General features: G+C 35.2%; 1 protein-coding gene across 6 annotated transcripts in view; it reads left to right on the top strand.

Moving 5' to 3' along the window:
• The window catches only part of LOC145684216 (protein lap4-like), a 378,403-nt gene that overhangs the window by 214,163 nt on the left and 141,188 nt on the right, over positions 1–23,052 (top strand). For 5 of the 6 annotated variants that reach the window (XM_081756295.1, XM_081756297.1, XM_081756298.1 and 2 more), the window contains exons 11-13: positions 8,983–9,206; positions 21,166–21,279; positions 22,553–22,672. In XM_081756295.1, coding sequence (XP_081612421.1) covers positions 8,983–9,206; positions 21,166–21,279; positions 22,553–22,672 — 458 coding nt within the window. The remainder of the gene's footprint in view (positions 1–8,982; positions 9,207–21,165; positions 21,280–22,552; positions 22,673–23,052) is intronic. The other variant, XM_081756294.1, reaches the window with a different exon arrangement.

The following is a 23,052-nucleotide window of genomic DNA, read 5'->3' as shown; positions in this document are numbered from 1 at the left end:
GATAAATAAATTATAAAAACATTTTTTTTTTAAGTTCTGGCAGTGGCCAGCGAGATGATACATATTCAGCCAGTTAAGGTTATGTTTACATAAAACTTCATGTGAACTTGCACAAGTATAGAGAAACACTTTCTCAGTTCTTTATTTCATGATATATACCGTATTTCATCCAGCTTATTTTACAGTAGCATCAGTTAAGGAAAATTAAATGAGTACTATTATAAGTAAAAGTTAACATTCTCCTTGCTTCTTTTCCTTACGTATTCATTAAAATGTAGCTCCTATTGCAGTATCTCGTAAAATATATATTTCAAGTGAGTTGTTGTAGGTATTCAGAACCTGGTGTACAGTTCTGTACGGTATTTTGCGTATACGTTGTTATTGCTATATATGTAAGAATTCTTGTGAACTGATAAGTTACATGTTTTAAGTTGCTGTCTAAATGTATTGTTTTAATGCTTTTAATATTAATTTATGCGCTTAAAGAGGCTTAAAATGTAGTAGCCATCACTAGTTACTTACGAATCATTATTCAAAATGATAATTATTTCGTGTCTGAATTCGATTGTAAAAATTAAACAATCAAACTATATTGATTACTTTGAAATAGATAAATATTCAAATTAATGTTTCAGTGTATTGTTATTTGGAATATAATATTTGTCAACCACAGTGTGTACAGGGTGGACCATTAATCTTCAAACTTTTGAACTAATAGATAAGGAACGCTGAAATCTTGCACAATAAAAATATGGGCAAGGTAACGTTGTTTGATACACCCTGCAATAGCACTAGATTAACAGTGTTGCCAGCCTAACATTTTTTTAAAGTAGCACTACCTCAGGTTATTACTAGTGGTGGGCACAAAAACAGGTTTTTCGTTTTTTAGAAAAGCCGAAACCGGTTTTTGAAAATTTTCAAAAAACCGGTTTCGGTTTTCTTCAAAACCGGTTCGGTTTTCTTCAAAACCGGTTTGGTTTTATCCGAAACCGGTTATCGGTTTTCTCCAAAACCGGTTCGGTTTTTCACCTGATCCGGTTTCGGTTTTCTTCAAAACCGATTCCGTTTTTTTTTTTTTCAAAATTTGTTCTATTTCTGACCGGAATGGTGTTTCGTTGTTCTCCGGAAACCGAATCCATTTCCACAGAAATAGTCTTATGTGTTTTCGGAAAGTTTTCACCGAAACCAGTTTCGGTGAAAACCGAACCGGTTTGGAGAAAACCGAAATGTCGGTTTTTCGGGTTTCGATGTTTATAAAAACCGGTTTTGCCCATCCGTAGTTATTACACAGGGTGTTAATGAACTATACGGACAAACTTTAAGAGAGGATTCCTTATGTCAGCATAAGAGAAATAGTTGGTATAGACTTGTGGGAACAAAAATATGTTCACCACCCGACCGCACTCGATCAAATTTTCAACATAGATGAGCTTCGGGCGTAGGATGGTTTTTGTCATTTCACTTTGACGGTGCAACTTAGGGGAGGGAGAGATGTTTAAAAATGATAAAAAAATACCGAGATTAGTGTCGAATCCATAGTTTTCGAGGACGCTGAGATGAACAGTAACACTTCCAATACTGTTTAAATCCAAATTCAGTTCTGCAGCTTGGGGAAGATATATAAAAATGATCGAAAATGACCGATATTAGTGTCAAATCTGAAGTTTTCGGGCTCGCTGAGAGGAACAGTGACACTTGCACATCAGTTTGGGGAGGGAGATATATTTATAAAAATGACCGATATTAGTGTCGAATCCATAGTTTTCGGAGTCGCTGAGATGAATAGTGGTGCTTCCGATGCCGTTTTATTTCAGTCCAGCGAAGCGGGTAATCAACGCTAGTTTGTAATAATCTGACATATTGTCATTTGAAACACTATAACTTTGTTTGGTTGGCAATACTGTTAATCGGGTGGCATTGCAGATATGTTAAAACAACATCCCCCTGTCGATATTTGCATTGTACAAAATATCAGCGTTTTCAAAATCTGTTATTTTAAAAGTTACAGGGGCGTCTAGAGATAAATGGTTGACTCTGTATATTTTGTGAAGTTACTCGTATTGGAAACTACATTTATCGTCTTCTCTGCAGTGTATAATGTAATGTGTGTGTGTATGCGTAGCGATCATTGGCCATGTGCTTGTAGATAATTCATGCACCGTTTTTCGCAAACAAGAAATGCTAACGGCTGACTACTTATAATAGAACATACGTTATACCGAATTTTCTCCTGAAGTCCTTAACGTCCAGTGACACGAGATAGTTATATACTTTGTATGTTTGTATATATGATTTCATCACAGTCTTAGTAAATGCGTTAAGAGCTGTTACTAGTTAGCTTCCTTACCCTAAAAAGTAAAAATAGGAACGGATACTTACAGGAACATCATCATCAGAAGTATAATGTTTTTACTGGTAGATCATCAGCCACAGATTAGGATGTTTCCATGTACCACGACTTTTCTCTCTTATTTGTAATAGTTAACCTGCTGTAGTACTACCCAGAAATTGTAGTTCTTTGCACGTTCCTCTTTCTTCCAATCGTGTTCATCAGGATACAATTTCTTGTGAAACAATTTTGTAACAATTCTCTTTCTTTCGTGGGGACACCGTAGCGTAGTGGTTAAAGCAGCGTTTCCCAACCATTTTCAACTTGCGGCACACTACGGGTGTAACTTGAATTCTCGCGGCACACTCAAATTATTTGTAAATATAAAATAGCGTTGTAGTTTTTGCTGTGATTACTGATCTCCTTCTCACAGAGAAGAAAGCTCGATCAGTGGTTTTCCCTCGTGGTAAATCATTATGCTTATTTTTCATTCTAATTTAAAAACAGAAAACAATTGCAATGAAATGTTGGACTCAGGTTTTTAAAAATATGCTTTCTTTTTCGCAAACTGTATCCAACCTTTCGCTAAGAAAGAATGTCACTAAATAACGAATGAACAAATAAATCTTTTACTTTTAAAACACAAATGTACGTAATTTGTATGCATGTTTGCTTTGTCGAAAGGATTGAATGATATTTTAACATTTCAAGTTACGAAATAATCTGCAACAATGAAGAAGCAATAATGGCCATAATGATACTTTTTTCAACATTAAAAAATTTACAGAAAAGTAACACGGTATGAAACTTAAAATTGTAGGTTCACAGTGGAGGTTCCTAGTAATGGGAAATACAAATATAAATTTTTCCTATGTCTTGCAATTTGATTGCTATAGAATTAGTAATTTCGTTTCGATTCCTGGCGGGACACCAGCGGCCCATTCACGGCTCACCAGTGTGCCGCGGCACACCGGTTGGGAAACGCTGGGTTAAAGCGTTGGACTCATGTCCACGTGGTCGCGGGTTTGATTCCCGGCCGTTGCTTCCCTATTTTCGTCTACCGAGCGTAGTGAGGCAAACTGGGGACCACGTGCTCGCCCTTAGGCTGGAAGTAGTTCAGCCGGTCGCTAGCAGATGGCGCTGGAGCAGGCTTAAGCCCACAAAATGGGGTGTTACGCCACGTGTTTTGGTTTGGTTGGTCTCTTTCCTTAGTAAGTCTCTAACAGTGGTGTGCAAAGAGTGAATAAATGCACAATTGGACCGAAATTCGAACCCTTGTCTCCCTAAACAGCTATACGTTATATCACTCTTAAACAGGGTGTGTATCGGTCACGAAAGTCATGAATGTCACGAAAAAGTCACGAAATTTTGCTTTTGGGTCACGATTTTTTTTTTTTTTTTTAACTGTTCAAATGTAAGTACAGGTTGTAAAATTTTGTTCTATAAAACGTTAAAGTTCACCACCAAAAATGTCTATGATCAGCTTTAGACGCTACCAAATCGCAAGCAAAGTAAGTTTCTATCGCATAGATGAAAATTCGGCCTAATTCGCACCCAAATTCGCTCTTAAAAATATTAGGTAATTTTATGGTTTGGTAAAGAAAAGGTCACGAAAAAGTCACGAAATTTCATTTTGGGATTTTAGTAGACACGCTGTTAAAGTTGATACTCATACCACATAGACTGTACCACAGCTTGTTGTGCTTGGATAACCCAGTATCTACACTAGAGAATATCTTTAGCGGTTGAATTATGTATTATATATGATAATTGGACGAAATAGCCGATTTTTTGTCTCGCCTGTTTCTATTATAGATTCGAATTCAATTATATACATTAGAGTGAAAGTAGATGACTTATTGTTTTAATTGGGATAGAATAGAATAGGGCGAACGTAAGACCAATGAAATGAGCAAATGGTAGGAACAGTAAAGTAGAAAGAACGATATTAGAAGTCATTTAAAAGAGAAACTGGTTAGTATATTGCGTGATGTGCAAACGACACACTTTTGTCAGCCCAGCCGGATCTTCGCAATAGATTTGCAAGTTAGAAACAGAATATTTGATGCTCGTAATTACGTGATTGGTTCATTATTCGGGAAGAAATTGTATATTGTCTGGGATATGCTAGTTGGTAAAGTGAAAGGAAAGAAGACTAACCATAAGTGATGGACGGTATTAGAGCGGATATTTCCTGTGTTAGGATCAGGATTTCCTGTGCCAAGATAGATGTACACGATTTGCAGATGATAATGCCGTTTGTTGCAGAATCTGAAGAGAAAATCAATGAGAAGTTAGAAAACTTGAGGAAGGGCTGTGAAGAATGTGGGATAAAAATAAATGTTAGAAACTCAAAAGCCATGGTGATTGGAACGAAGGGGTCGGTATCGTGATACGAGGGGGAAAAAATAGAACAGGTAACTAGTTTTCGGTACCTGGGGAGTATTATTAGTAGTGATATGAAATGTGAACATGAAATAAAAGCAAGGATATTAATAGCGAAAGAAACCTTTAGGAGGAAGAAAATACTGTTTTGTCGAACCTTGAATAAAGATTTGAGAAAAAAAAAATACTCATAAAATGCTTCGTGTGGAGTATTGTGTTGCTTGGGTCAGAAAGATGGACATTACGCAAAAATGATGAAAAACAAGTGAAACCTTTCCAAATGTGGGTGTGGAGAAGAATGGAAAGAATTAGCTCGGTCGAGTGGAAAACGAATGAAAGTGTGTTAGAAATGGTGGGGAGAAAAGAACAATTTTAGATATTATTAAGAAGAGAGAAACTGGTTGGGACATTGGGTAAGAAGGAACTGTATCATGAGGGACATGTTAGAGGGTATGATGGCAGGAGAGAGGGGAAGGGGGCGAAGGAGACTACAATTAATGGACGATATCAAAGCAGAGAAATCATATGCGAAGACGAAGAGGTTAGCGGAAGACCGTGGAGCATGGAAGCTTCTCAGTTGCAGCAAGTGACCTGCCAATAATGGCAGAATACCTTTGATGATGATGATGTGATACGTGAAAGCTTTTGTTTTTGCGGGACAACTGATTGCAGAATAGTATGATGAATATGATATTTCATAAAACAGGTCGTTGTACGTTGTTCTACTTTTTGTTCTTCCGTGATATGTGGTTGCGGTTATGTATTTACAAATACGGTGGAGTTAGTCAGCCGTTAGTATTATATTCACTTGCTTTATTTTCACCACAGAGCACATGTGTACATATTTACACACACGTTGGTGTATGCACATAACCACTATGCATTCATCTCGGTAGAGGACTTGAAAGAGAAATCATGTGGAGTGCTTTTGATGGAGATTTCATGCACCGTAATAATTAGAAATGATGTACTTGCAAAATGTTTTTGTATGATCTAGTGATAATTTGCGTGCTGGAATTTCTGTGCAACTTAATCCTCTTTCCCATTTACTTTCTTTAATTTTTTTTAAGAGGAAGGCTTATTCGTTATTCGTATGTTATAGTGCCTTTTTTGTTTGTTTGTTTTATCGAATATGCTTGGCTAATACTCTCAAAGTGTGTTCTTTCCACCCGGTATATTTTTTTCTACATAAAGGTAGGAGTTTGGGTATATGATATCCTGTTTTCGTGATGTACTGACTGTGCGTTGGAGTCATCTGCTGTTCGTGGAAACAGGGATTTTTTTAATGTAATGTATGCCCTTTTTTTGTATAGTATAGTACAAACAGGGTTGTTCAAATAACGATGTGCCCATAATTTGACGTAATCTGTTGTGACATGGAATAAGTTACGTGATTTGTAAGCATTTTGATGGCAGTTAATTGACATTTTCATTTTAGTTGGATTTTTTTTTTTTTTTTTTTTTTGTGCGAGCTTTTTGTGTTCCAAAGCTTATTTGCATACCAATACAGACGCTTCTGCTTTTCTTGGTAAGTGTATTTGCACAGCATTCCATGATTTCTATATATACTGTACAATAAAATGTTTTTAATGGAGACAGGTACTGTCGTACGGGTCGTACACCAATCCAATACTTATGACTATGCGTGTATACACAGTGCAACTTAGACTCCGAAATAACAAGTGGTTAACACATGAGGTCTCTGCACACGTAGTCCCGAGTTCCATCCCCGTTTGGGGTGTATATATATTTGGTCCGAATCTTACTTTAAGGTATACATCTCACCTCACTCCTTTTTCTGCTCAAAGAGATGGAATAAAGTTCAAATTAATATCATGAGTGTCCGTTCATTCAAATGGGGTTGCGATTTTACTTCCATAAAGAATGTTGCGCTTAAGTCTTTTGTACTGAATGGCGTATCTGTTCTCTTGTCGTGACTAGTTTTAAAACGATTAAATATTTATTGTTTCACAATTCCTATTGTTCGTGAAAGTTCTAGCAACTCCACAAGCGGACTGCGAGCTTCGTGTAGTAAAACAACTTTGTCAAAATACAACTGGTAGAAACGCTGTTATTACTGGAACATACGGAAGAAGCAAAACGTAACTGACCTTCTTAAGAAAACTTGGCTATAGAAAAGTATTTACGGATGTAAAGCTTTCAGTGTCCCGTCTATACTCTATTGACATTTTGTTCTGTTTGAATTATTACTGCAAGGAGATTTTATTAAACGCCTGCAGGGACATGAGTTTAAAAGGAAAAAAAAAAAAAAAAAAAAACTAAAAAACTAAAAAACTAAATTACATGGAAATTCGCTGTGATCGTTATACTGCCGACTGTGGGTAGTTCAAATATAATTTCGACAGAGTGAACAATTTCAAATATCTAGGATAAACATTAACAGACCAAAACCATAGCCACGAATATATGAAACGTCGACTGAAAGCAGAGCATCCGAGTTATATTCAGTTCAAACTCTTTTGCCTTCGCGAGTTCTGTCGAAGAGCTTAATATATATATATGAAACGATAATTATGCTTGTTGTGCTGTATGGTTGCGAAATAAGATCCTTATTTTCAGAGTAAAGTGCAGATTAAAGTATTGAAAAATAAAATCTTGAGGTGAATATTGAAACACAAGATGGACGGAAATGCAGAATAACGGAAACTTGATAACGAGGAACTGTTTAATTTATACCGTTTACCTTAGGGTCTATCTAGGAAGCTCAGGTAGCCAGAATAGAAAATAGTAGAAACACTTTCAAAATTTTAACTGGAAACTCAATTGGAAAGATATCAGTAGGAAGACGACGCAGATGAGAAGACTGTGTTAAGATAGATATCGCAGAAATAGGAATACAAAGTAGAAACTGGATCCAATTGGCTATGAAAAGCTTTTGCTACAGTGGCGTTGATCCTTCAGGTTTCATAGGGCATAGAGTTAGTTAGCAGGCAATGTTCCCACAAAGTTGTAGTTGCTTTATTAAAGTAAATAAATAAAGGCAAAAAAGAAGTACATACAAAACAGGGATATTACTGAATATTTTAAGAATGTCATTCATTAACCATAGCCCTAAGAGAAGTTTAAAAATAAAAGTACAATAGAAAGAGTAGTAGTTAACAATGTGTAGGCAGTGATTGTGATCTTTCAGGAATTGAATGAGAAGTTTTCCAACTTCAGGAGAAATCACAGAAAAGCTCGTTCACATGAAGAAGTAGCACTTATTTCTTATTTGTTTGTTTGCTAATGCGGAGTTCTGATAACACCAGAAACTTTTTGTTTATATGTGTGTTGGGGGGGGGGGGGGGGTCGAATTTTGTTACTTATTTGTTAGTTATTTTTTTCTTCTAACCTCTCAACGACTTAGCTGTTGAATAAATCACACAATAATTAGTTGTCTCAATTGCGTCAAAATTGAAACGGGATCAAGTCTAGCCCCACGCAGCTAAGCAAGCGATTGACATATAAGTGAAGAATCAGTTTCGATTCCAAATAAAGGTCGGGAAAAGTTACCCAAAATAGACCTTCATAATATCTACAAGTCCTCAAATATGGATCGTATGCGTAAGATGGACGAGGCACACAGATGCGTGAAATACACGTAGTATATAAAACGAGCTGTAGTTGGGAACTTGTGAGACCTTTTGATTGGCCGAGAAGGAGGTAAAGGATAATAGAAAGCAGAATTTTAGTATTTATGTGTAACGGAAATCAGGAATGGGATTGGTTTCCACACAGAATAGGATCCAATGTATGAACTCTGTTTCTGCTGCTATAAAACTTGAAGTATTTCTTTAAGCCATGAGATTATTAATTACTCTTTAATCTTATTATTTTTCGTGAGACTGTTTTGGGCACGCTAGAAGGAAAAAGAGTAATAAAACTGTTCATAAGAAACAGAATACTTACAATATATGAACATTAGGTGCTTATCACCTCCTCTTACATCTTCACTGTCGTCCCTTTTATTTGTTACCTACTACGCCTCTGTGTATTGGTTGGTGACAGTTGTACGAACTGAATACATCATTGACTCTGTCAAAAGTTATTACCAACTCAATTATTTGTTGGCTTTGTATATTGCTGTGTGATTTTTTTTTTTTAATGTTTTATGTTTGTATTACTAATGAAAGACTAAGCGTCTTCTTTATTTTGGACAACCCTGGGGGTGAGACAAATTGTGCAATCTAGCTTAGCTGCATGTGCATGTGTTGTGTGTGGATTTGGATGCTGTGCAAGGCTTGTGTTTTCTTTTTTTGTTATTTTAGAGGCTTTTTCTGATGGGCGATTGTATCGTTCTGGTGCTAAGTTTTCCGCGGACCACCTTAACCTCCATGAAAGTGTGGAGGACGTTAATACGGAATCTGTTTCACTAGATTGTCGCGACGAGGAAGAGGAGGACAGCGAGAGCGAGTGGGACGAGCAGAAGGCGCCACGCACCTCCATGGTCAAGTTTGAGACTGAAGCCGACGAAGAGACTGACAAGGAAGGGGTAAGACATTATGCTTAGTCACATATTGTGGGTTTAAGAAGTAAAGTGAGCAATGTATCATTCTTTACTGACGGTGTCCTGATTTTAATTGGTGGAAATGATTTCTTTACTAATAGATGCGAGGGCGTCTTGAACATAATGCGTCCATTACTATAACTATTTATTAACCGCTTCCCAGATTAACCGGAGTTATTTCGTTTTACTAAGTAGGTCAGTTCTGGTCGAATTTTTTTCCCAAACGTGACTATGTTGTACACGAAATTTCTCGCAATAAATCACGAAAGAACTGTCGACGAAACAAAGTGCGAATTTACTCGTCCTGGTCCAAATTGAAGCAAATGCAGAAATTTTAATAACTCGGGTTGCTCCGCCAGGACCTGGTTACTTCGGATCAAGTGGACCGGACCGGCAATACACATACAACTTGAAGTATGAATACGATAGTTTAGTAGTGCCTCCTACTCGAATTACGAATAGTTATTCGAACATTTACTTGGATAACGATTAATTACTCGAACATTTATTCGGATAATGAATAATTAGTCGAACATTTATTTGAATAACGAATAATTACTCGAACATTTATTTGGATAACAAATAATTATTCGAACATTTATTTGAATAACGAATAATTACTAGAACATTTATTCGGATAACGAATAATTACTCGAATATTTATTTGAATAACGAATAATTACTCGAACATTTATTTGGATAACAAATAATTATTCGATTATTTATTTGAATAACGAATAATTATTCGAACATTTATTCGGATAACGAATAATTACTCGAACGTTATTTAAATAGCTAATAATTATTTGAACATTTACTTGAATGACAAGTAAGTATTCGAGTAATAGCAACGACATACAAATAATTTTAACAACCTAACTGCAATCCGTCCACATTTACAAATTCTGCACTGCAGGACGTATTTTATCGTTCAGATTTGTTTCTGTGGGGATATTACTTTTCATAGCTCTTAACCACTTTTAACCGTACTCTCATCAATACTCAAATTCACATATACGGTACTCAGTCGGTGATGAATATCAATCGTCAGAGTAAGAAATACGGTAAAAGCTCGTTACTGTAATAACATCTCCATGTATGTCGTTATATGCAGAATTTCAGTGCCTGTGCTAAAGATGAACTTATGCATCATGAGTGCAGTTAAATTCTGCAGTATTTTTGACTTTCTCCTTTTCATTATACTCATGGCTGTAAATGCATTATTTTTCAATACTCTTTCGTATTTTATTATTTCCATGAACTTTTGTATCGCCCACGAACTGACGGTCCTGATTAAAATTTCCTTCGGTAAGTGGTCTGAAAATTTTTGTTGGACCAGTGATCAGATCTCAAATGAACAAGGAAATACTGTGCCTTTTCATGTAGAATAGACATTATAACCACAGAAGATTTAAGAAGAGACCAGGTCTCTTGTGTTTTCTTGTCGTTATTAGTGTTAATTTAAAATTCTTATACATTAATTTTGCAAAACTTTCTCGCATTAAACTTGCGTTCTTAAGATTTAATATTGTACATTTAATCATGGATCACCAGTATTTATTAAAATGTTAATTTTAGATAACTATAAGCTTCTCAATTTCGGATAAATTCGTTCTTCATTGATTTCTTAAGCAAATCTTTATTAAAATCGTTTTGCGAAGATTTCACAAAGTCCAAATCCCAAATTTGATGGTTTATAAGTCAGGAACCAAAAAAGACTATAGCATAGTATTCCACACGCTTGTGTAGTAGGTCGAGGTCTAACGCCGTACCAAATTTGATTCAGATTAGGCAAGTTCGGTTGAACTCGTACGGTGTACAGAATCCGGCAAAAAGACCTCCGTATTTGGAGAGGGCGTTGTGTGAGTTGTGGTGAGGATACGGCAGCGGAAGGGTATCGATCGATAGCGGTATTCGTACCATTTTCAGTAGTCGCAATGGGATGGCGCGGTGAGTGTCGTACATTTGTTGTGAAGGAACATATTCGTAATCGTGGTTCTGTGATTACTACTCTCCGGGTATTTCGCATTCAGTTCGGGCTTGGCCGACATGCTTCTGTTCCGGATAGAAAAACTATTCAAGATTGGGTATCAAACTTAAGAGCAACAGGTTCTGCACTCGATCTTGGACCGTAACAACACTTTGAAGATTGCTGGATGGGCGCTCTCACACGCGCCACATTTTCCAGCGTTGTTACAGTCCAAGGTCGGCCAGGCGATTTTTTTCTCAATCCAGAATCTGTTGCTTTAAAGTTTGACACCCAAACTTGAATAGTTTTCCTATCCGGAACGGAATCATAACGGCCAAATCCGAACCAAATGCGAAATGCCAGCTGAATAGTAATCATAGAACCACCATTACGAATATACTCCTCCACAACAAACGCACGATGCTCACCGCGCCACTCCATTGCAACTACTGAAAATGGCACGTATATCGCTATCGATCGATACCCCCTCAACTGCCATATCCCCACTACAACTCACACAGCACTTTCTCCAAATACGGGAGGTCATTTTGCCGGATCCTGTATATAGTTGACTTGATTTTTCAGGACAAATCAATGAAGGACGATAATGTGTTTAGGATTGCATACATATATCACTGTTTTCTAAAGCAAATATTTTGTAGGTTGATGCTTTCAAATGTATACTATTAACGTAATGTATTTCTCACGCAATAATTAGGTTTGTTGTATGCTAATTAATTACACAGTAGTTTGTAAGTCAGAATTTCGTACCTTAGTTTTAATATACCACTTTTAAATGATTTTTTTTTAAAATATTAGCAAAAGTTGAATTGACGTTGTAAGAAGACAAAACCTTTAGGTGGCAAGATAGTGTAGGGGTAACGTGCTGGACTTACGGATAGGATGGGGGGCGCGGTGGCTCAGTGGTAGAGCGTTCACCTCTGGTGCTTGGGGTCCCGGGTTCGATCCCAGCCCCCGCCAAGTGAACTTTGTGGTGGACAAACACCGTGCTCGTGGGTTTTCTCGGGGTTCTCCCGTTTCCTCCCACTTTCTTCATTCCACCATTTCACTCATCTCTCATAATCACCGTCTCCTTTAGCCTAACCGGCATAAGCGTGGGACGTAAAACTCACAGATTTCATTTCATTTCATTTACGGATAGGACAGTGAATCAACGAGACCTTTAAAAAAATTACTCGTTTTTAAGGATGGCCTAAGAAGATACTTAATTTTGTTTTATAGTGAAATATCTTTTATTTTTGTTTTCTTTTATTTATACAGCGTATTTGCTGAAAATAAAAGGTGTATATAATTCGAATTATAAATTGCGTTATAAAAAAGTTTATGGCATATCGAGCAGGAATATGGCAAATTTTAGTCATGATTTTATATAGTATATTTTTTATTGTTTTGTATGAAGCAATTTGCTGTTTTATTTTAGTTTTACATTTTTAATACAGTGTCTACGGACAGTATATACAGTCCGGCCTTATATACAGTCTGGCCATTCGCGTTTCATTTGAGAATCTGTATAATTATATCTGACTTTCGTTTCTTTTCCTTCAAGATTTTATTAAAGAACTATAGAGGAGCCAACAAGAAAAGATCTCTGACACCTTGCAGTGACATTGTCACTACTTACGTGTCAAGGCTTTTTTCGGTGCATCTATAATGGCAATTTAATGAATAGTATAAGACAGAGTGACCGTTATTGGTAACACTAGTACCGAAGTAGGGGGTGCATTTTCCTTGCGTATGTGGTAAGAAACTGCAGAGGCATCTCTTGTTGACCCAGCTACAGCATGTGTGAACATCCTCACTACGTTTATGAGTAATGGCTTTCAAAGAAAAACGAATCTCCAGAGTATTTTTCGGATCATGATTTTTGAATTATGCCGGAAGTTTTATGTGAGATTTTGTAGCTTCAAATAATTTTGTGAGGCTTACTTAAATTTGAATCAGACTGAAGAAACTATACAGAAGAGGGTGCAGGGAAGAAAAAATGTTTGGAACGTTATCCAACATGGGAAGACTAATTTTGCTTTTCGCACGAAGAAATGGATATCATTTGTTGAGAAGGCACAGAGAAGGACAAATGGATGCGAAGATATCTAGCTTGTTTTTATATTGCATGACACATTAAGCATGGAATTTTCTTTTTACTACCACATCTATACACAATTATTCATTATAAGCAGTAATAGCAGCACAACTTCGTTCATCTCTTCAAGTACAAAGTTCTTGCGAAGCATCAACAAATCACCAATTTCACGGTTCGAGTAGTTTTAACGGCACTTCAATCTTAATCAAGCAGTGAATAAGGTGCTTGACTCGTAGACTACAGTGACACGTAATTGGCTTAATTACAAGAAGTATGCTTGGTAATGACATTTGAGATGCGGAATTGAGCTGAGCGTAAGATCAGTATTATGATAGCATGACTATGAAACTACCAATACCGCAGGTGTATTTACTTCGTAAAACGATATCAGGAGTGTATTCTGTGAACTTTTAAGAAGAATTGTTAAGATTTGAGGCTTGCTGTTAGGCAATCTAACATTGCATATACGTATTGCATGGTTGCCTAAATGTAATAATGACATGGAAATTCCAATGTTAATCAAATGGGAAAGTTTTGAGGCGACTATTCCTCAAGTACAAGGTTAATCGTAGATGTTTTTGTTCATAAACTTTATCATCAGTGTCCATTATCACGATGCAGAATCTGGACATGATGCGTACTTTCTGATGAACTAAGCACAAAGTGAACGTGTAAGAACGTAGTTTCGCTCAGCTCAATGGTCACGTGCTGCCTTGTTGTAGTTGGACTTGAATCCAGTTTATTCTTCACTTCCTTAAAAGACAATCATTGGAAAGAATATATAAGCTGAATAAATGTTATTGCTTTTTCAGATCACCTGTTTCTTGTTACCTTACTTTCGTGGTGGTACTGTTTTCCCGCTGGGATGACCGTGTGAAATGTGTACCAGCTGAGTGAAAGTGAATTCAAAACATTTTCTGGAATCATAAATCAAATACGATAAAGGATTCTATTGTTAGACAAGAGAAAAATGAAATACTTAGTTATATGAATATGTGCTCAACAGTTACTTGATAATTCCAAACGGATATATGTCAATATTTTTGTGATACATGCAGGTGATCAATATTGTATAAAATTTGCACACAAAAATCTTGAAGGTCAAAACGCAGTTAATTCTTTTGTAATGGAAGTAACATTAGACTTATTGTCAGTCTACAAGTGTCTGCTAATGCCCATTGGACGTTTCACTGTCCATAAGAAAAATTTATTTAGTCTGTAATTCCACTGTAACGTAAGGAAATATATATAAAATTCTAGAATTTGGTTAACTACTACTATAATATATTTGTCTGTTCACCTGCATATCAAAGAATACTTACAGGATTCTAATATAATGAATTTATCGTTAGGATTATTTAAAACAGTGATGGCCAAATGGCGAGGCCCGCAAATAATGATGATTTTTTCTCACCCTATTCGTAACCTGAAGAATGTCAAGTTTTCCTCCTCAAAACTACAAAATCGGCATGAAATCTGAATCTTGGTAATTTGGGTAAGAAAGCGAATTCGAGGCATGTTCCAAATTTCCTTCTGGCAAGGAATTCAAGAAAAAATTTTTCTCTAGTAAGAGAAAGTACTGAATGTTACAATTCAATTGTGAAGAACAAACTAACAAACTTTTTTTAAACAAGAATTTTAGGAATGATCAAAAATGGATCAAAAGATGCGATCTTGGACAATAATTAGTTTTTGGATCAGGGGCCCACAAATTTTTTGAACGGTCCTAAATCGAGTTTTCTTATTTTCTACGGAATAAGGACATCATACTGAGTTATGTGATAGTTTGGGTTTGGCTACACTGTATGTAGTTCTCCAGATATTAGGCGTACAAGAAAATTTTTGATTGAAATATATTGAATCTGCTGATCCAAAAGTAGGTTTGTTTATCATAATCAATCATGTTTAACTTATAATTCAATTGACACAACTTGTCCCTTGTGACAGTTGCTTTCCTCTGTTTTTTTCCTTCCTGCACGTGGTCATAACAATCAGCCAAGAAGGACTGTTTGTATGGCGACAGCACGTTCAACCAATTATAGTGGCTCATTTCTCTCGCCCTGCAATGGTAAACATTCCACCCTCTCCGCACGTTGCGAGTTTGAATATAAACAAATGCACATTATTTTAGTCGAATGTCAACTTGAGTAGTGAAGCTGGTGGTTATTGAAAGCATTCCTTTTAGTTCATATTTATGTCATTTAGCCTTCTACATTTAGTAAATGTTAATATGGAACAAGAAACAATTCACTTGTTCTACTCGTGTAGTTTCAATATTCGACGCAAAAGCTGGCAACGCAGCATTGAGCACCACGTGCGCGCAGTGAGCCGTCACAAGGGACAACTTATCAATTGCAGTGTAAGTCCGGTTTATTATGATATTAAACTTCTTAATGGTTTCATTTCAATGCAGGGGGGAAGACGAAAATATTGTAGTGAAAATTAGATCCTTTCAGATCAAGGATTTTTAAGGTATTTCATTATAGTATATAAATAATTATATTTAACTGAAGATCCTATGCTCGTACGGCGTACATTATTTATGATCCCGATGCGTAAAGTAGTGTAACTGTTCTGACTGAGGTTTTTAAGCATTTTCCGAGATTTCAATGAACTTAGTGGTTTTAATTTAAAAATAAACCCGATTTGTTCTTGAAAAATGTACCCTTATCTTATCCAAATATTAGTTTTTTTTTTTTTTTTGTTTTTTTTTATTATTAATAGATTTGTCATGTGTAGTTTATTTAGACAAATAATGTTGCTACAATATTTACCTGGAAAATAATCCAACTAGTTCTAAATATATATAAATTACTTAGTGTAAATAAAAGAGTGATTATTCTATCCCTTAATTGCCGGTGTTCCTTAAGCAAGAAATATTTTGTTTTATTATTTTGGATCTAATATAATTACTGTATATGTAACATACTTTTTGTTCGTGTATTTTGTGTATATTAGTTTATGTGTGAGTCAAAGTGCTGATATCTGGGTGCCAAGTAGTCAGTTACGTGCCCATGTAAATCAGAGGAATGAATCATGCGTGCAACAAAGACCGTTAATTTCAATTTAAATTGATCAGAAAGATGGAATAACGTGCGACAACATATACACGTCGTGTAATAGGACCGAAAATTGGTTTAAACGTTAGCTTTTAGTGTTAACAATTATATTTGCTCAAAAAGAAATATTCAATATCTATATGTATATACTTAAAAATGATGTATGTAAAATGTGTATGAGATTGTATTTCGTAAGTTACCGGAATGAGTAGAAGTGTGTATTTATCAATGTATCATAGTCTCGGGCAAGTTAAATTTAGACTGTTTTCAGTTGTATTGCGTTGTTTAAAAGGTGTATCTACAGTAGGTACAAAATGAGGAACCTAGTTAGACTTAAAACTGAAGTTTTGTAAAAAGTGATTATTCTTAAGATACATTTTTCGTTCATGCTCTGAAATTTCGTAGAAGAATGGTATTTAATATATATTTAATATAATATATATATCTATATATTAAATACGGAATTTCAGAGCATGAACCAAAACTATTTAACGAAAGATGCAGAAATTATTAACAAAAAGATCCCCTCTTCTTTAAGTCTGTTTTTTTTTTTTTCTTTTTTAAGTGTAACATTATTTCGTTTGTCATTGTATTACTACCAATTCATAAGGGTTCCAGTTCACACGACTAGCAATTTCAACAGATAGCGGGTTTTCTGTCTTAATCAGTTCATATGAAAGGATGGATAGTGCTTTTGGTTATAAATACAGGTTAAAATAATTAAAGGAAATGGTTCCTGTATCTTACCTCAGAGGCTCTCAATCTTTTCAAGCCTAGCGCCCCCTTGGGTGAATGCAATTGTCCTGCCATCTTAATCCAATCCATCCATGCATAAGGCTAAACATAAATCTTAAACGAAGCATCTAAGAATCTTTTCGTACTTTAGCCATCTTTTCCCCTTCCATCAAACTCACTCTAAATAGTCTATTGTCCCTTTTTGTTCCAGCATCCCTTTTAGAAATGAGAACTGAGAACATCCCCTGGGGGCGTTAACGCCTACGTTGAGAACCACTGCTTTACGTTAGAAAAAAATCCATTAAAACATTATCACATGTATCAGCGTATTCGAATTTACATATTTTAATGTAGTTATCAAAATGTGTAGACGATTCCGTTTAATTTATATATATATTGGGTCGTTTGGTTTGCTTCGAAACAAATTGTAATACTAACTAGTTAATGAAACAATGAACTTTAATGTCTGGCAAATGATGATATCTTGTATTCTTCATATCTTTATTCCTGTATATTTCCAGTATTCTTTTCAGCGATTTTTTATGTCTCTCTTTCTGTTTTCCTTGATTGTTTTGTTATTAACAAATAAAAGAGATCATGTTCAAACAGTATAAACGAGTTTTTGTGTAAATTTGTATGAGTGGTAATCTTTAGTTGTGCTCTTCGTGTATTTTTTTTTTTTTTTCGTTTGTTTTATTTTTCACTCCATGTTTATGTATATGACTGCGTGTTACCAAGAGAGAAAATAGAGCCTTTTTATGTTTTTATGTTAAAATACACATATTTTCCAGTTTCGAAGTAAGAACTCTTATTTTAGTTTTCATGAATTTTTCTATGTGCTACTTTGTGTCTTCTGGGATTAATGCAGGGATGCAAATAAGCAACAGATTTCATTCGCCCAAGAAAAATCTACTAGCCCACATCCCACAATAGAAATCATTTACGTACCTTCGGTACGATAGTAAATACCCGCCCGCACCGATGAACCACTCGCTTATTTGCATCCCTGTATGCAGTCGTAAATATCTAGTTGTTCGTAAAAATAGGTATGGGTTAGTGCGTATATCAAAAATTATATAAATCAAGAATAAATAAATAAATGGATATCATCCATAAATAAACAAAATAAAATAAATTGTAGCGTTATAAAGAGACTGTTGTTTATAAATACATTATAATAATCTCACATTGCTTAAGCCAGCGTTCCTCAATTTTATTTATTTATTTATTTATTTATTTGTTTATTTTCTTTTTCAAATTGGGAACCATTTTTATTGCAATATTCTGTTGACCATCCTATTCTTGTCACATTCGAAAGAAAATTTAGCTTTCTTTTTTTAATGTTTTGAGCATATATTAGCATATTTATATTTTTAAAATAGTTCTAAATGGAAGTCTCGTAATTTTATATTGTTATTAACAGAAGAAAATACATGTTAATATTGTTATTTAATAATTAAAAGCTATAACGATTTCATACAGGGTGGAGCAGAGAAAACGCATGTTTTTTTTTTTAAACCACTAGTACTCGGCGACGTGTAGGGGATATTCATTTCGAGCAACCGTTGACAGATAGCTCAGACAGTGCAGTTTCAGTCTCTATGGAACGTTGAAGCGTAGAGCATCCTGTGTGTGCGGTTGAGCACTTCTTTAGAAACATTGAATCTGTGGTCACGGTTCAACGCCTTTTGCATCGAAAGTTTAATGTCGAACGTCGAGGTACAGTCCTAGATCGAAACCACTATACTCCGATAGGTTGCAGCATTTAGAAGTACTAGATATGTGATCAGAAAGAAACTACCTGGTCTTCCCCATTCAGACAGAGTGAAAAGGACAGTACTTTCTAGTCCAAAACGATCCGTTAGGTGACAGGCTATATCGCTGGGTATGTCACGTCGTTCGATTCATTCAATCTTACATGATGATCATAGATCCAGAACTTCTGAATGCCGTAACCCATCAGAGTATAGTGTTTTTCGATCTGGGGTTTGACATTAAACTTTCGACGGAAAAGACATTGAACTGTGACCACAGAATCACTATTTCTAAAGAATTGCTCGACCGCGAACACACTATGGTCTACGCTCCAACGCTCGATAGCGATTGATACTGCATTGTCTGAGCTGTTTGCTAACGGTTGCTCGAAATCAATACCCCTACTCGCCGCCGAGTACTAGCGGTTTAAAAAACATGCGTTTTCTCTGCTTCACTCTGCATTAATACACCTATATCAATTATTAGAATCTATGTAATTTTACCTTCTTAAATTGTATATTCTATTATTTATATAATTTATACCGTGTTTGAGATTTTCAACTAGAGTTTGTGCTATGCAGTTCACTTGAATTTTATTTTTCTGTCTTTTTCTGTCTTTTGTGCTTAATTTAAGAGAACCACAAGGACAGACCTAGAGCACCACGTATAGTCCGCAGACCACTGGTTGAGAAACGCTGGCTTCTTAAGTCATAATCAAACTAATAATTTGTTAAGTTCAAAAATAGTAGTTTTTTTTAGTTAAAGGTCTTTTCTGCACTTTGTATCATTATTTTGAATTTCAGTAGCTTTAGACACTAAAGAATATAAAAATATGTAAAGTGAGCCAGATAGTATTTACGATATGCTAATACAATAAAGAATATGAAAATATGGAAAGTGAGTTAGATAGTATTTACGAAATGCTAAGGCAGTAAAGAATATAAAAATATGGGAAGCGAGCCAGATAGTATTTTCGAAATGCTAAAGACAGTAAAGAAATATAAAAAATATGGAAAGTGAGCCAGATAGTATTTACGAAATGCTATCGTATAAACAGATCAGTGTTTTCAGGTCTTTTCTTATAGGCTAGAAATATCAATGCACATTTTCTGATTTCACAATTGTTGACCACTCAAACATTTGGATTATCTAAAAGGTCTTGAATGCAGCGTTCTTTTAATAGCGTTATGTAAATATTAAACGGCCCACTGTCCAAAATTATATTGCGTATTACTAATTATGTACAGAAAATAAGAGGAGTTATGGTGAAGAACTTTCGCAAATTACTTGATAATAATTGAATTAAAAAAAAAAAAAAAATCAGTTATAAGGAATCAGTATCTGAAAATTATAAGCCTTTCCTGGTGTGGGCCTCCGAAGAACTAAAATATCGTAATAATACATTGCTGTAAGCAAAGATACTATTTTAGTCTTGCAGCAATACTGGTAAAAGTACAGTAAACCCGCGATTTAACGAACTTCGAATCAACAGACTTCGAATTCGAGGAACAGACAGAGATTCGAACAACGGACGGACAGAATTTCACTAATAGCAAAAGTAAGAGATCATATGGACATCATTATCGTATACGCAGAGATTTTCCAATCTGAAAGTGTTTACTTATTATGAACATTTCAGGCAATTTAGATCTTTGATTATTAAGAAAGCATTGAACAGGAAAAAGTAATTGAAGCTTGAGGCTTTTTTCAGCTTTCTAATACGCAGTTTTAAGGAGTTTTTTTTGTTATTAATACGGTATATGCATTAAATATTTTACATTATAAAGCACAAATTTCAAGTGTAATATTCTATTTTAAATATTGTTCATAATATAATTCTCAATTTAACAGACTTTCGATTTCACGGATACCCTTTCACCACAATTAGTTCGTTAAGTGAAGGGTTTACTGTATCAGCAAACTTGATTTTATATTAATTGAAACTCATTTGTTGAGGAACAACATAGTCTTCTGATAAAACAAGGAAGAAAATACATAATTAATTAATTAATTCTAATGCAAATAAGTGTAAAAGTATTAAACAGTATTTATACCCTGCATATCTAGTTCGTAGTTACATTCTAATTCGTGTGTGTCATATCTTCCTATCGTTCTTACTATTTTTCTTATCGTTGTGCTTATATTTTCATAAATCGTTTAATTTTTTGTCTCGTATATAAAAAGAAATGTATGAAATAGTGTTAATTAAAAAAGTTACTTTTTATTGTAATGAGTAACATTTGTTTGTTGAAGTGAAGCTGCGTGAATTTTTCTTTATTCAAATATTTAAAAAAATATATATTGCATACTTGTTTTTTCTTTCAGCCAACATTCGTTCGGCAAAACACTCCTCATCCCAAAGACTTACGGCAAAAGTACAACAAGTTGTTTGGGAAAGGCAAGAACATAGATGGAAAACTTGTTCCTCATGATGAAGCAGTAAGTTAAAATCATTTTATGTTGTATATATATGTAGCTATTTTGTCCTAAATGAAATCTTCAAAATGTAGCAAAATTAGGTGTAGAAAATACTAGATTAAAATGAATTAAAGCTGAAATGCCTTTTAAGAATAATGCCATAATAATACTTCATGAATTCAATTATATTTTCCTCTACTTAGTTACTTACATTTTTAGAACTTATGTAGTATTCTGCTCTTTGATGAAGTAACATAGTTTCTATATACAGGGTGTATCAAAAAGAACTTTACAACTTAAAACACTCATATTCATTTATTTATTTAGCTTACAGATAAGATTTTGGTGTCATTTTGTAGCAAAATACATAAACGTTTTACCTTATACCTAAAGAGGTTCAATGTGACTTTCGTTGGTGACGCGGCACATATTCCATCTGAAGTCGATTTCTTGTAGGATTTCCACACAAAATTCCTTACGAGCAATTCTATCAGTGTCTTTTAATTTTGGCACCATTTGTAATTAGTATGGTTTGAGATGCAACCGTTTTCTCAACACGCGCCAAATTGTCATGTGTGGGACGCCCAGCTGTCGAGAAGCATACCGAGTTGATTTTGTAGGACTTTTCACGAAGCTTTGTCTCACTTGCTCTACAACGTCTTCAGACGTACGGGAACGACCTGAAGATTTGTTGTGTCTTAACCGAACATCCAATTTCAATAAAACGCTTATGCCACTGATAAATAGTAGACCTACTGGGAGGATCTTTACGATACTTTGTACAAAAATTACGTTGCACAGTTGTCGCAGATCTGGATTCTTCAAACCAAAACACACAACTAGCACGCTCGGGACCAGCAAAAGCAGCCATTTTTGCTGCAACTGCCGCTAGCGCTTGCGGTGGCTTGTTTCTGAACTAGTGTACTACGTGAGTCAAAACTTGATGTATTTTGCTACAAAATGACACCAAAATCATGTCTGCAAGAATAAATGAATAAATCAATATGAGTTTTCAAGGTTGTAAAGTTCTTTTCGATACACTCTGTATTTTCAATTGTTCTGCTGCGTTAACGCTAAATTGTTCTGAATTTTAACGGAAAACTGTTAGGCACTGCAAATTATTTTCATAAAGCGGTTAGTGCATATTACTAACCCAGTTTCTGCGCATCTAAATAATACGGAATACTACATTGCATTTAGCATTGCCAACAAAATCAAAGATAGTAGATTAGATAACATGTTTGTTTGTAACTGATAATGTCTAAAGGTAACACTTTTTACCTTCCTTTTAAAGGACGTTGTGAAAGGGCCATTCCGTCCAGAAAGAAAGGGTTCCGGTATACCAGAGGGTGAAGGTCCACCTAGTGCAAAAGGATCTATTTCAGAACCAACCAAAGCAGCAGATGAGAAACAGGTAGAGTCGTTGGACTTTTTGTGTAATTGTGTTAAACCAATTAAATGGTTTTAACAAATTGCGAAGTGTGATCAAAAAATATGGTGAATAATTTTATTAGAAACAAACTAATAAGCTTACATGAAATTTAATTTAATCTCCTTCAAATACTACTCTCCTTGGCTACCAATGCACGTATCTCAACGTTGAACCCATGACTGGAAGCATTTCTGGAAGGCTTCTTTTGAAGGGCGTTAAGCTGCTCTGTTGTGGCCATCTCAATGTCAGAAATAGTGTCAAAACATTTTTCTTTAAGCATGGTTTTAATTTTTGGAAAGAGGCAGAAGTCACATAGTACTGTATGCGAAGATTACGGTGGATGTGGACAGACAGAAATATAT

Source organism: Thermobia domestica, chromosome 4, assembly GCF_964235325.1.
Source record: "Thermobia domestica chromosome 4, izTheDome1.hap1.1, whole genome shotgun sequence".
Taxonomy (NCBI): Eukaryota; Metazoa; Arthropoda; class Insecta; order Zygentoma; family Lepismatidae; genus Thermobia; species Thermobia domestica.
Note: the sequence above shows the minus strand (reverse complement) of the source record. Positions and strands in the feature narration are given on the sequence as shown.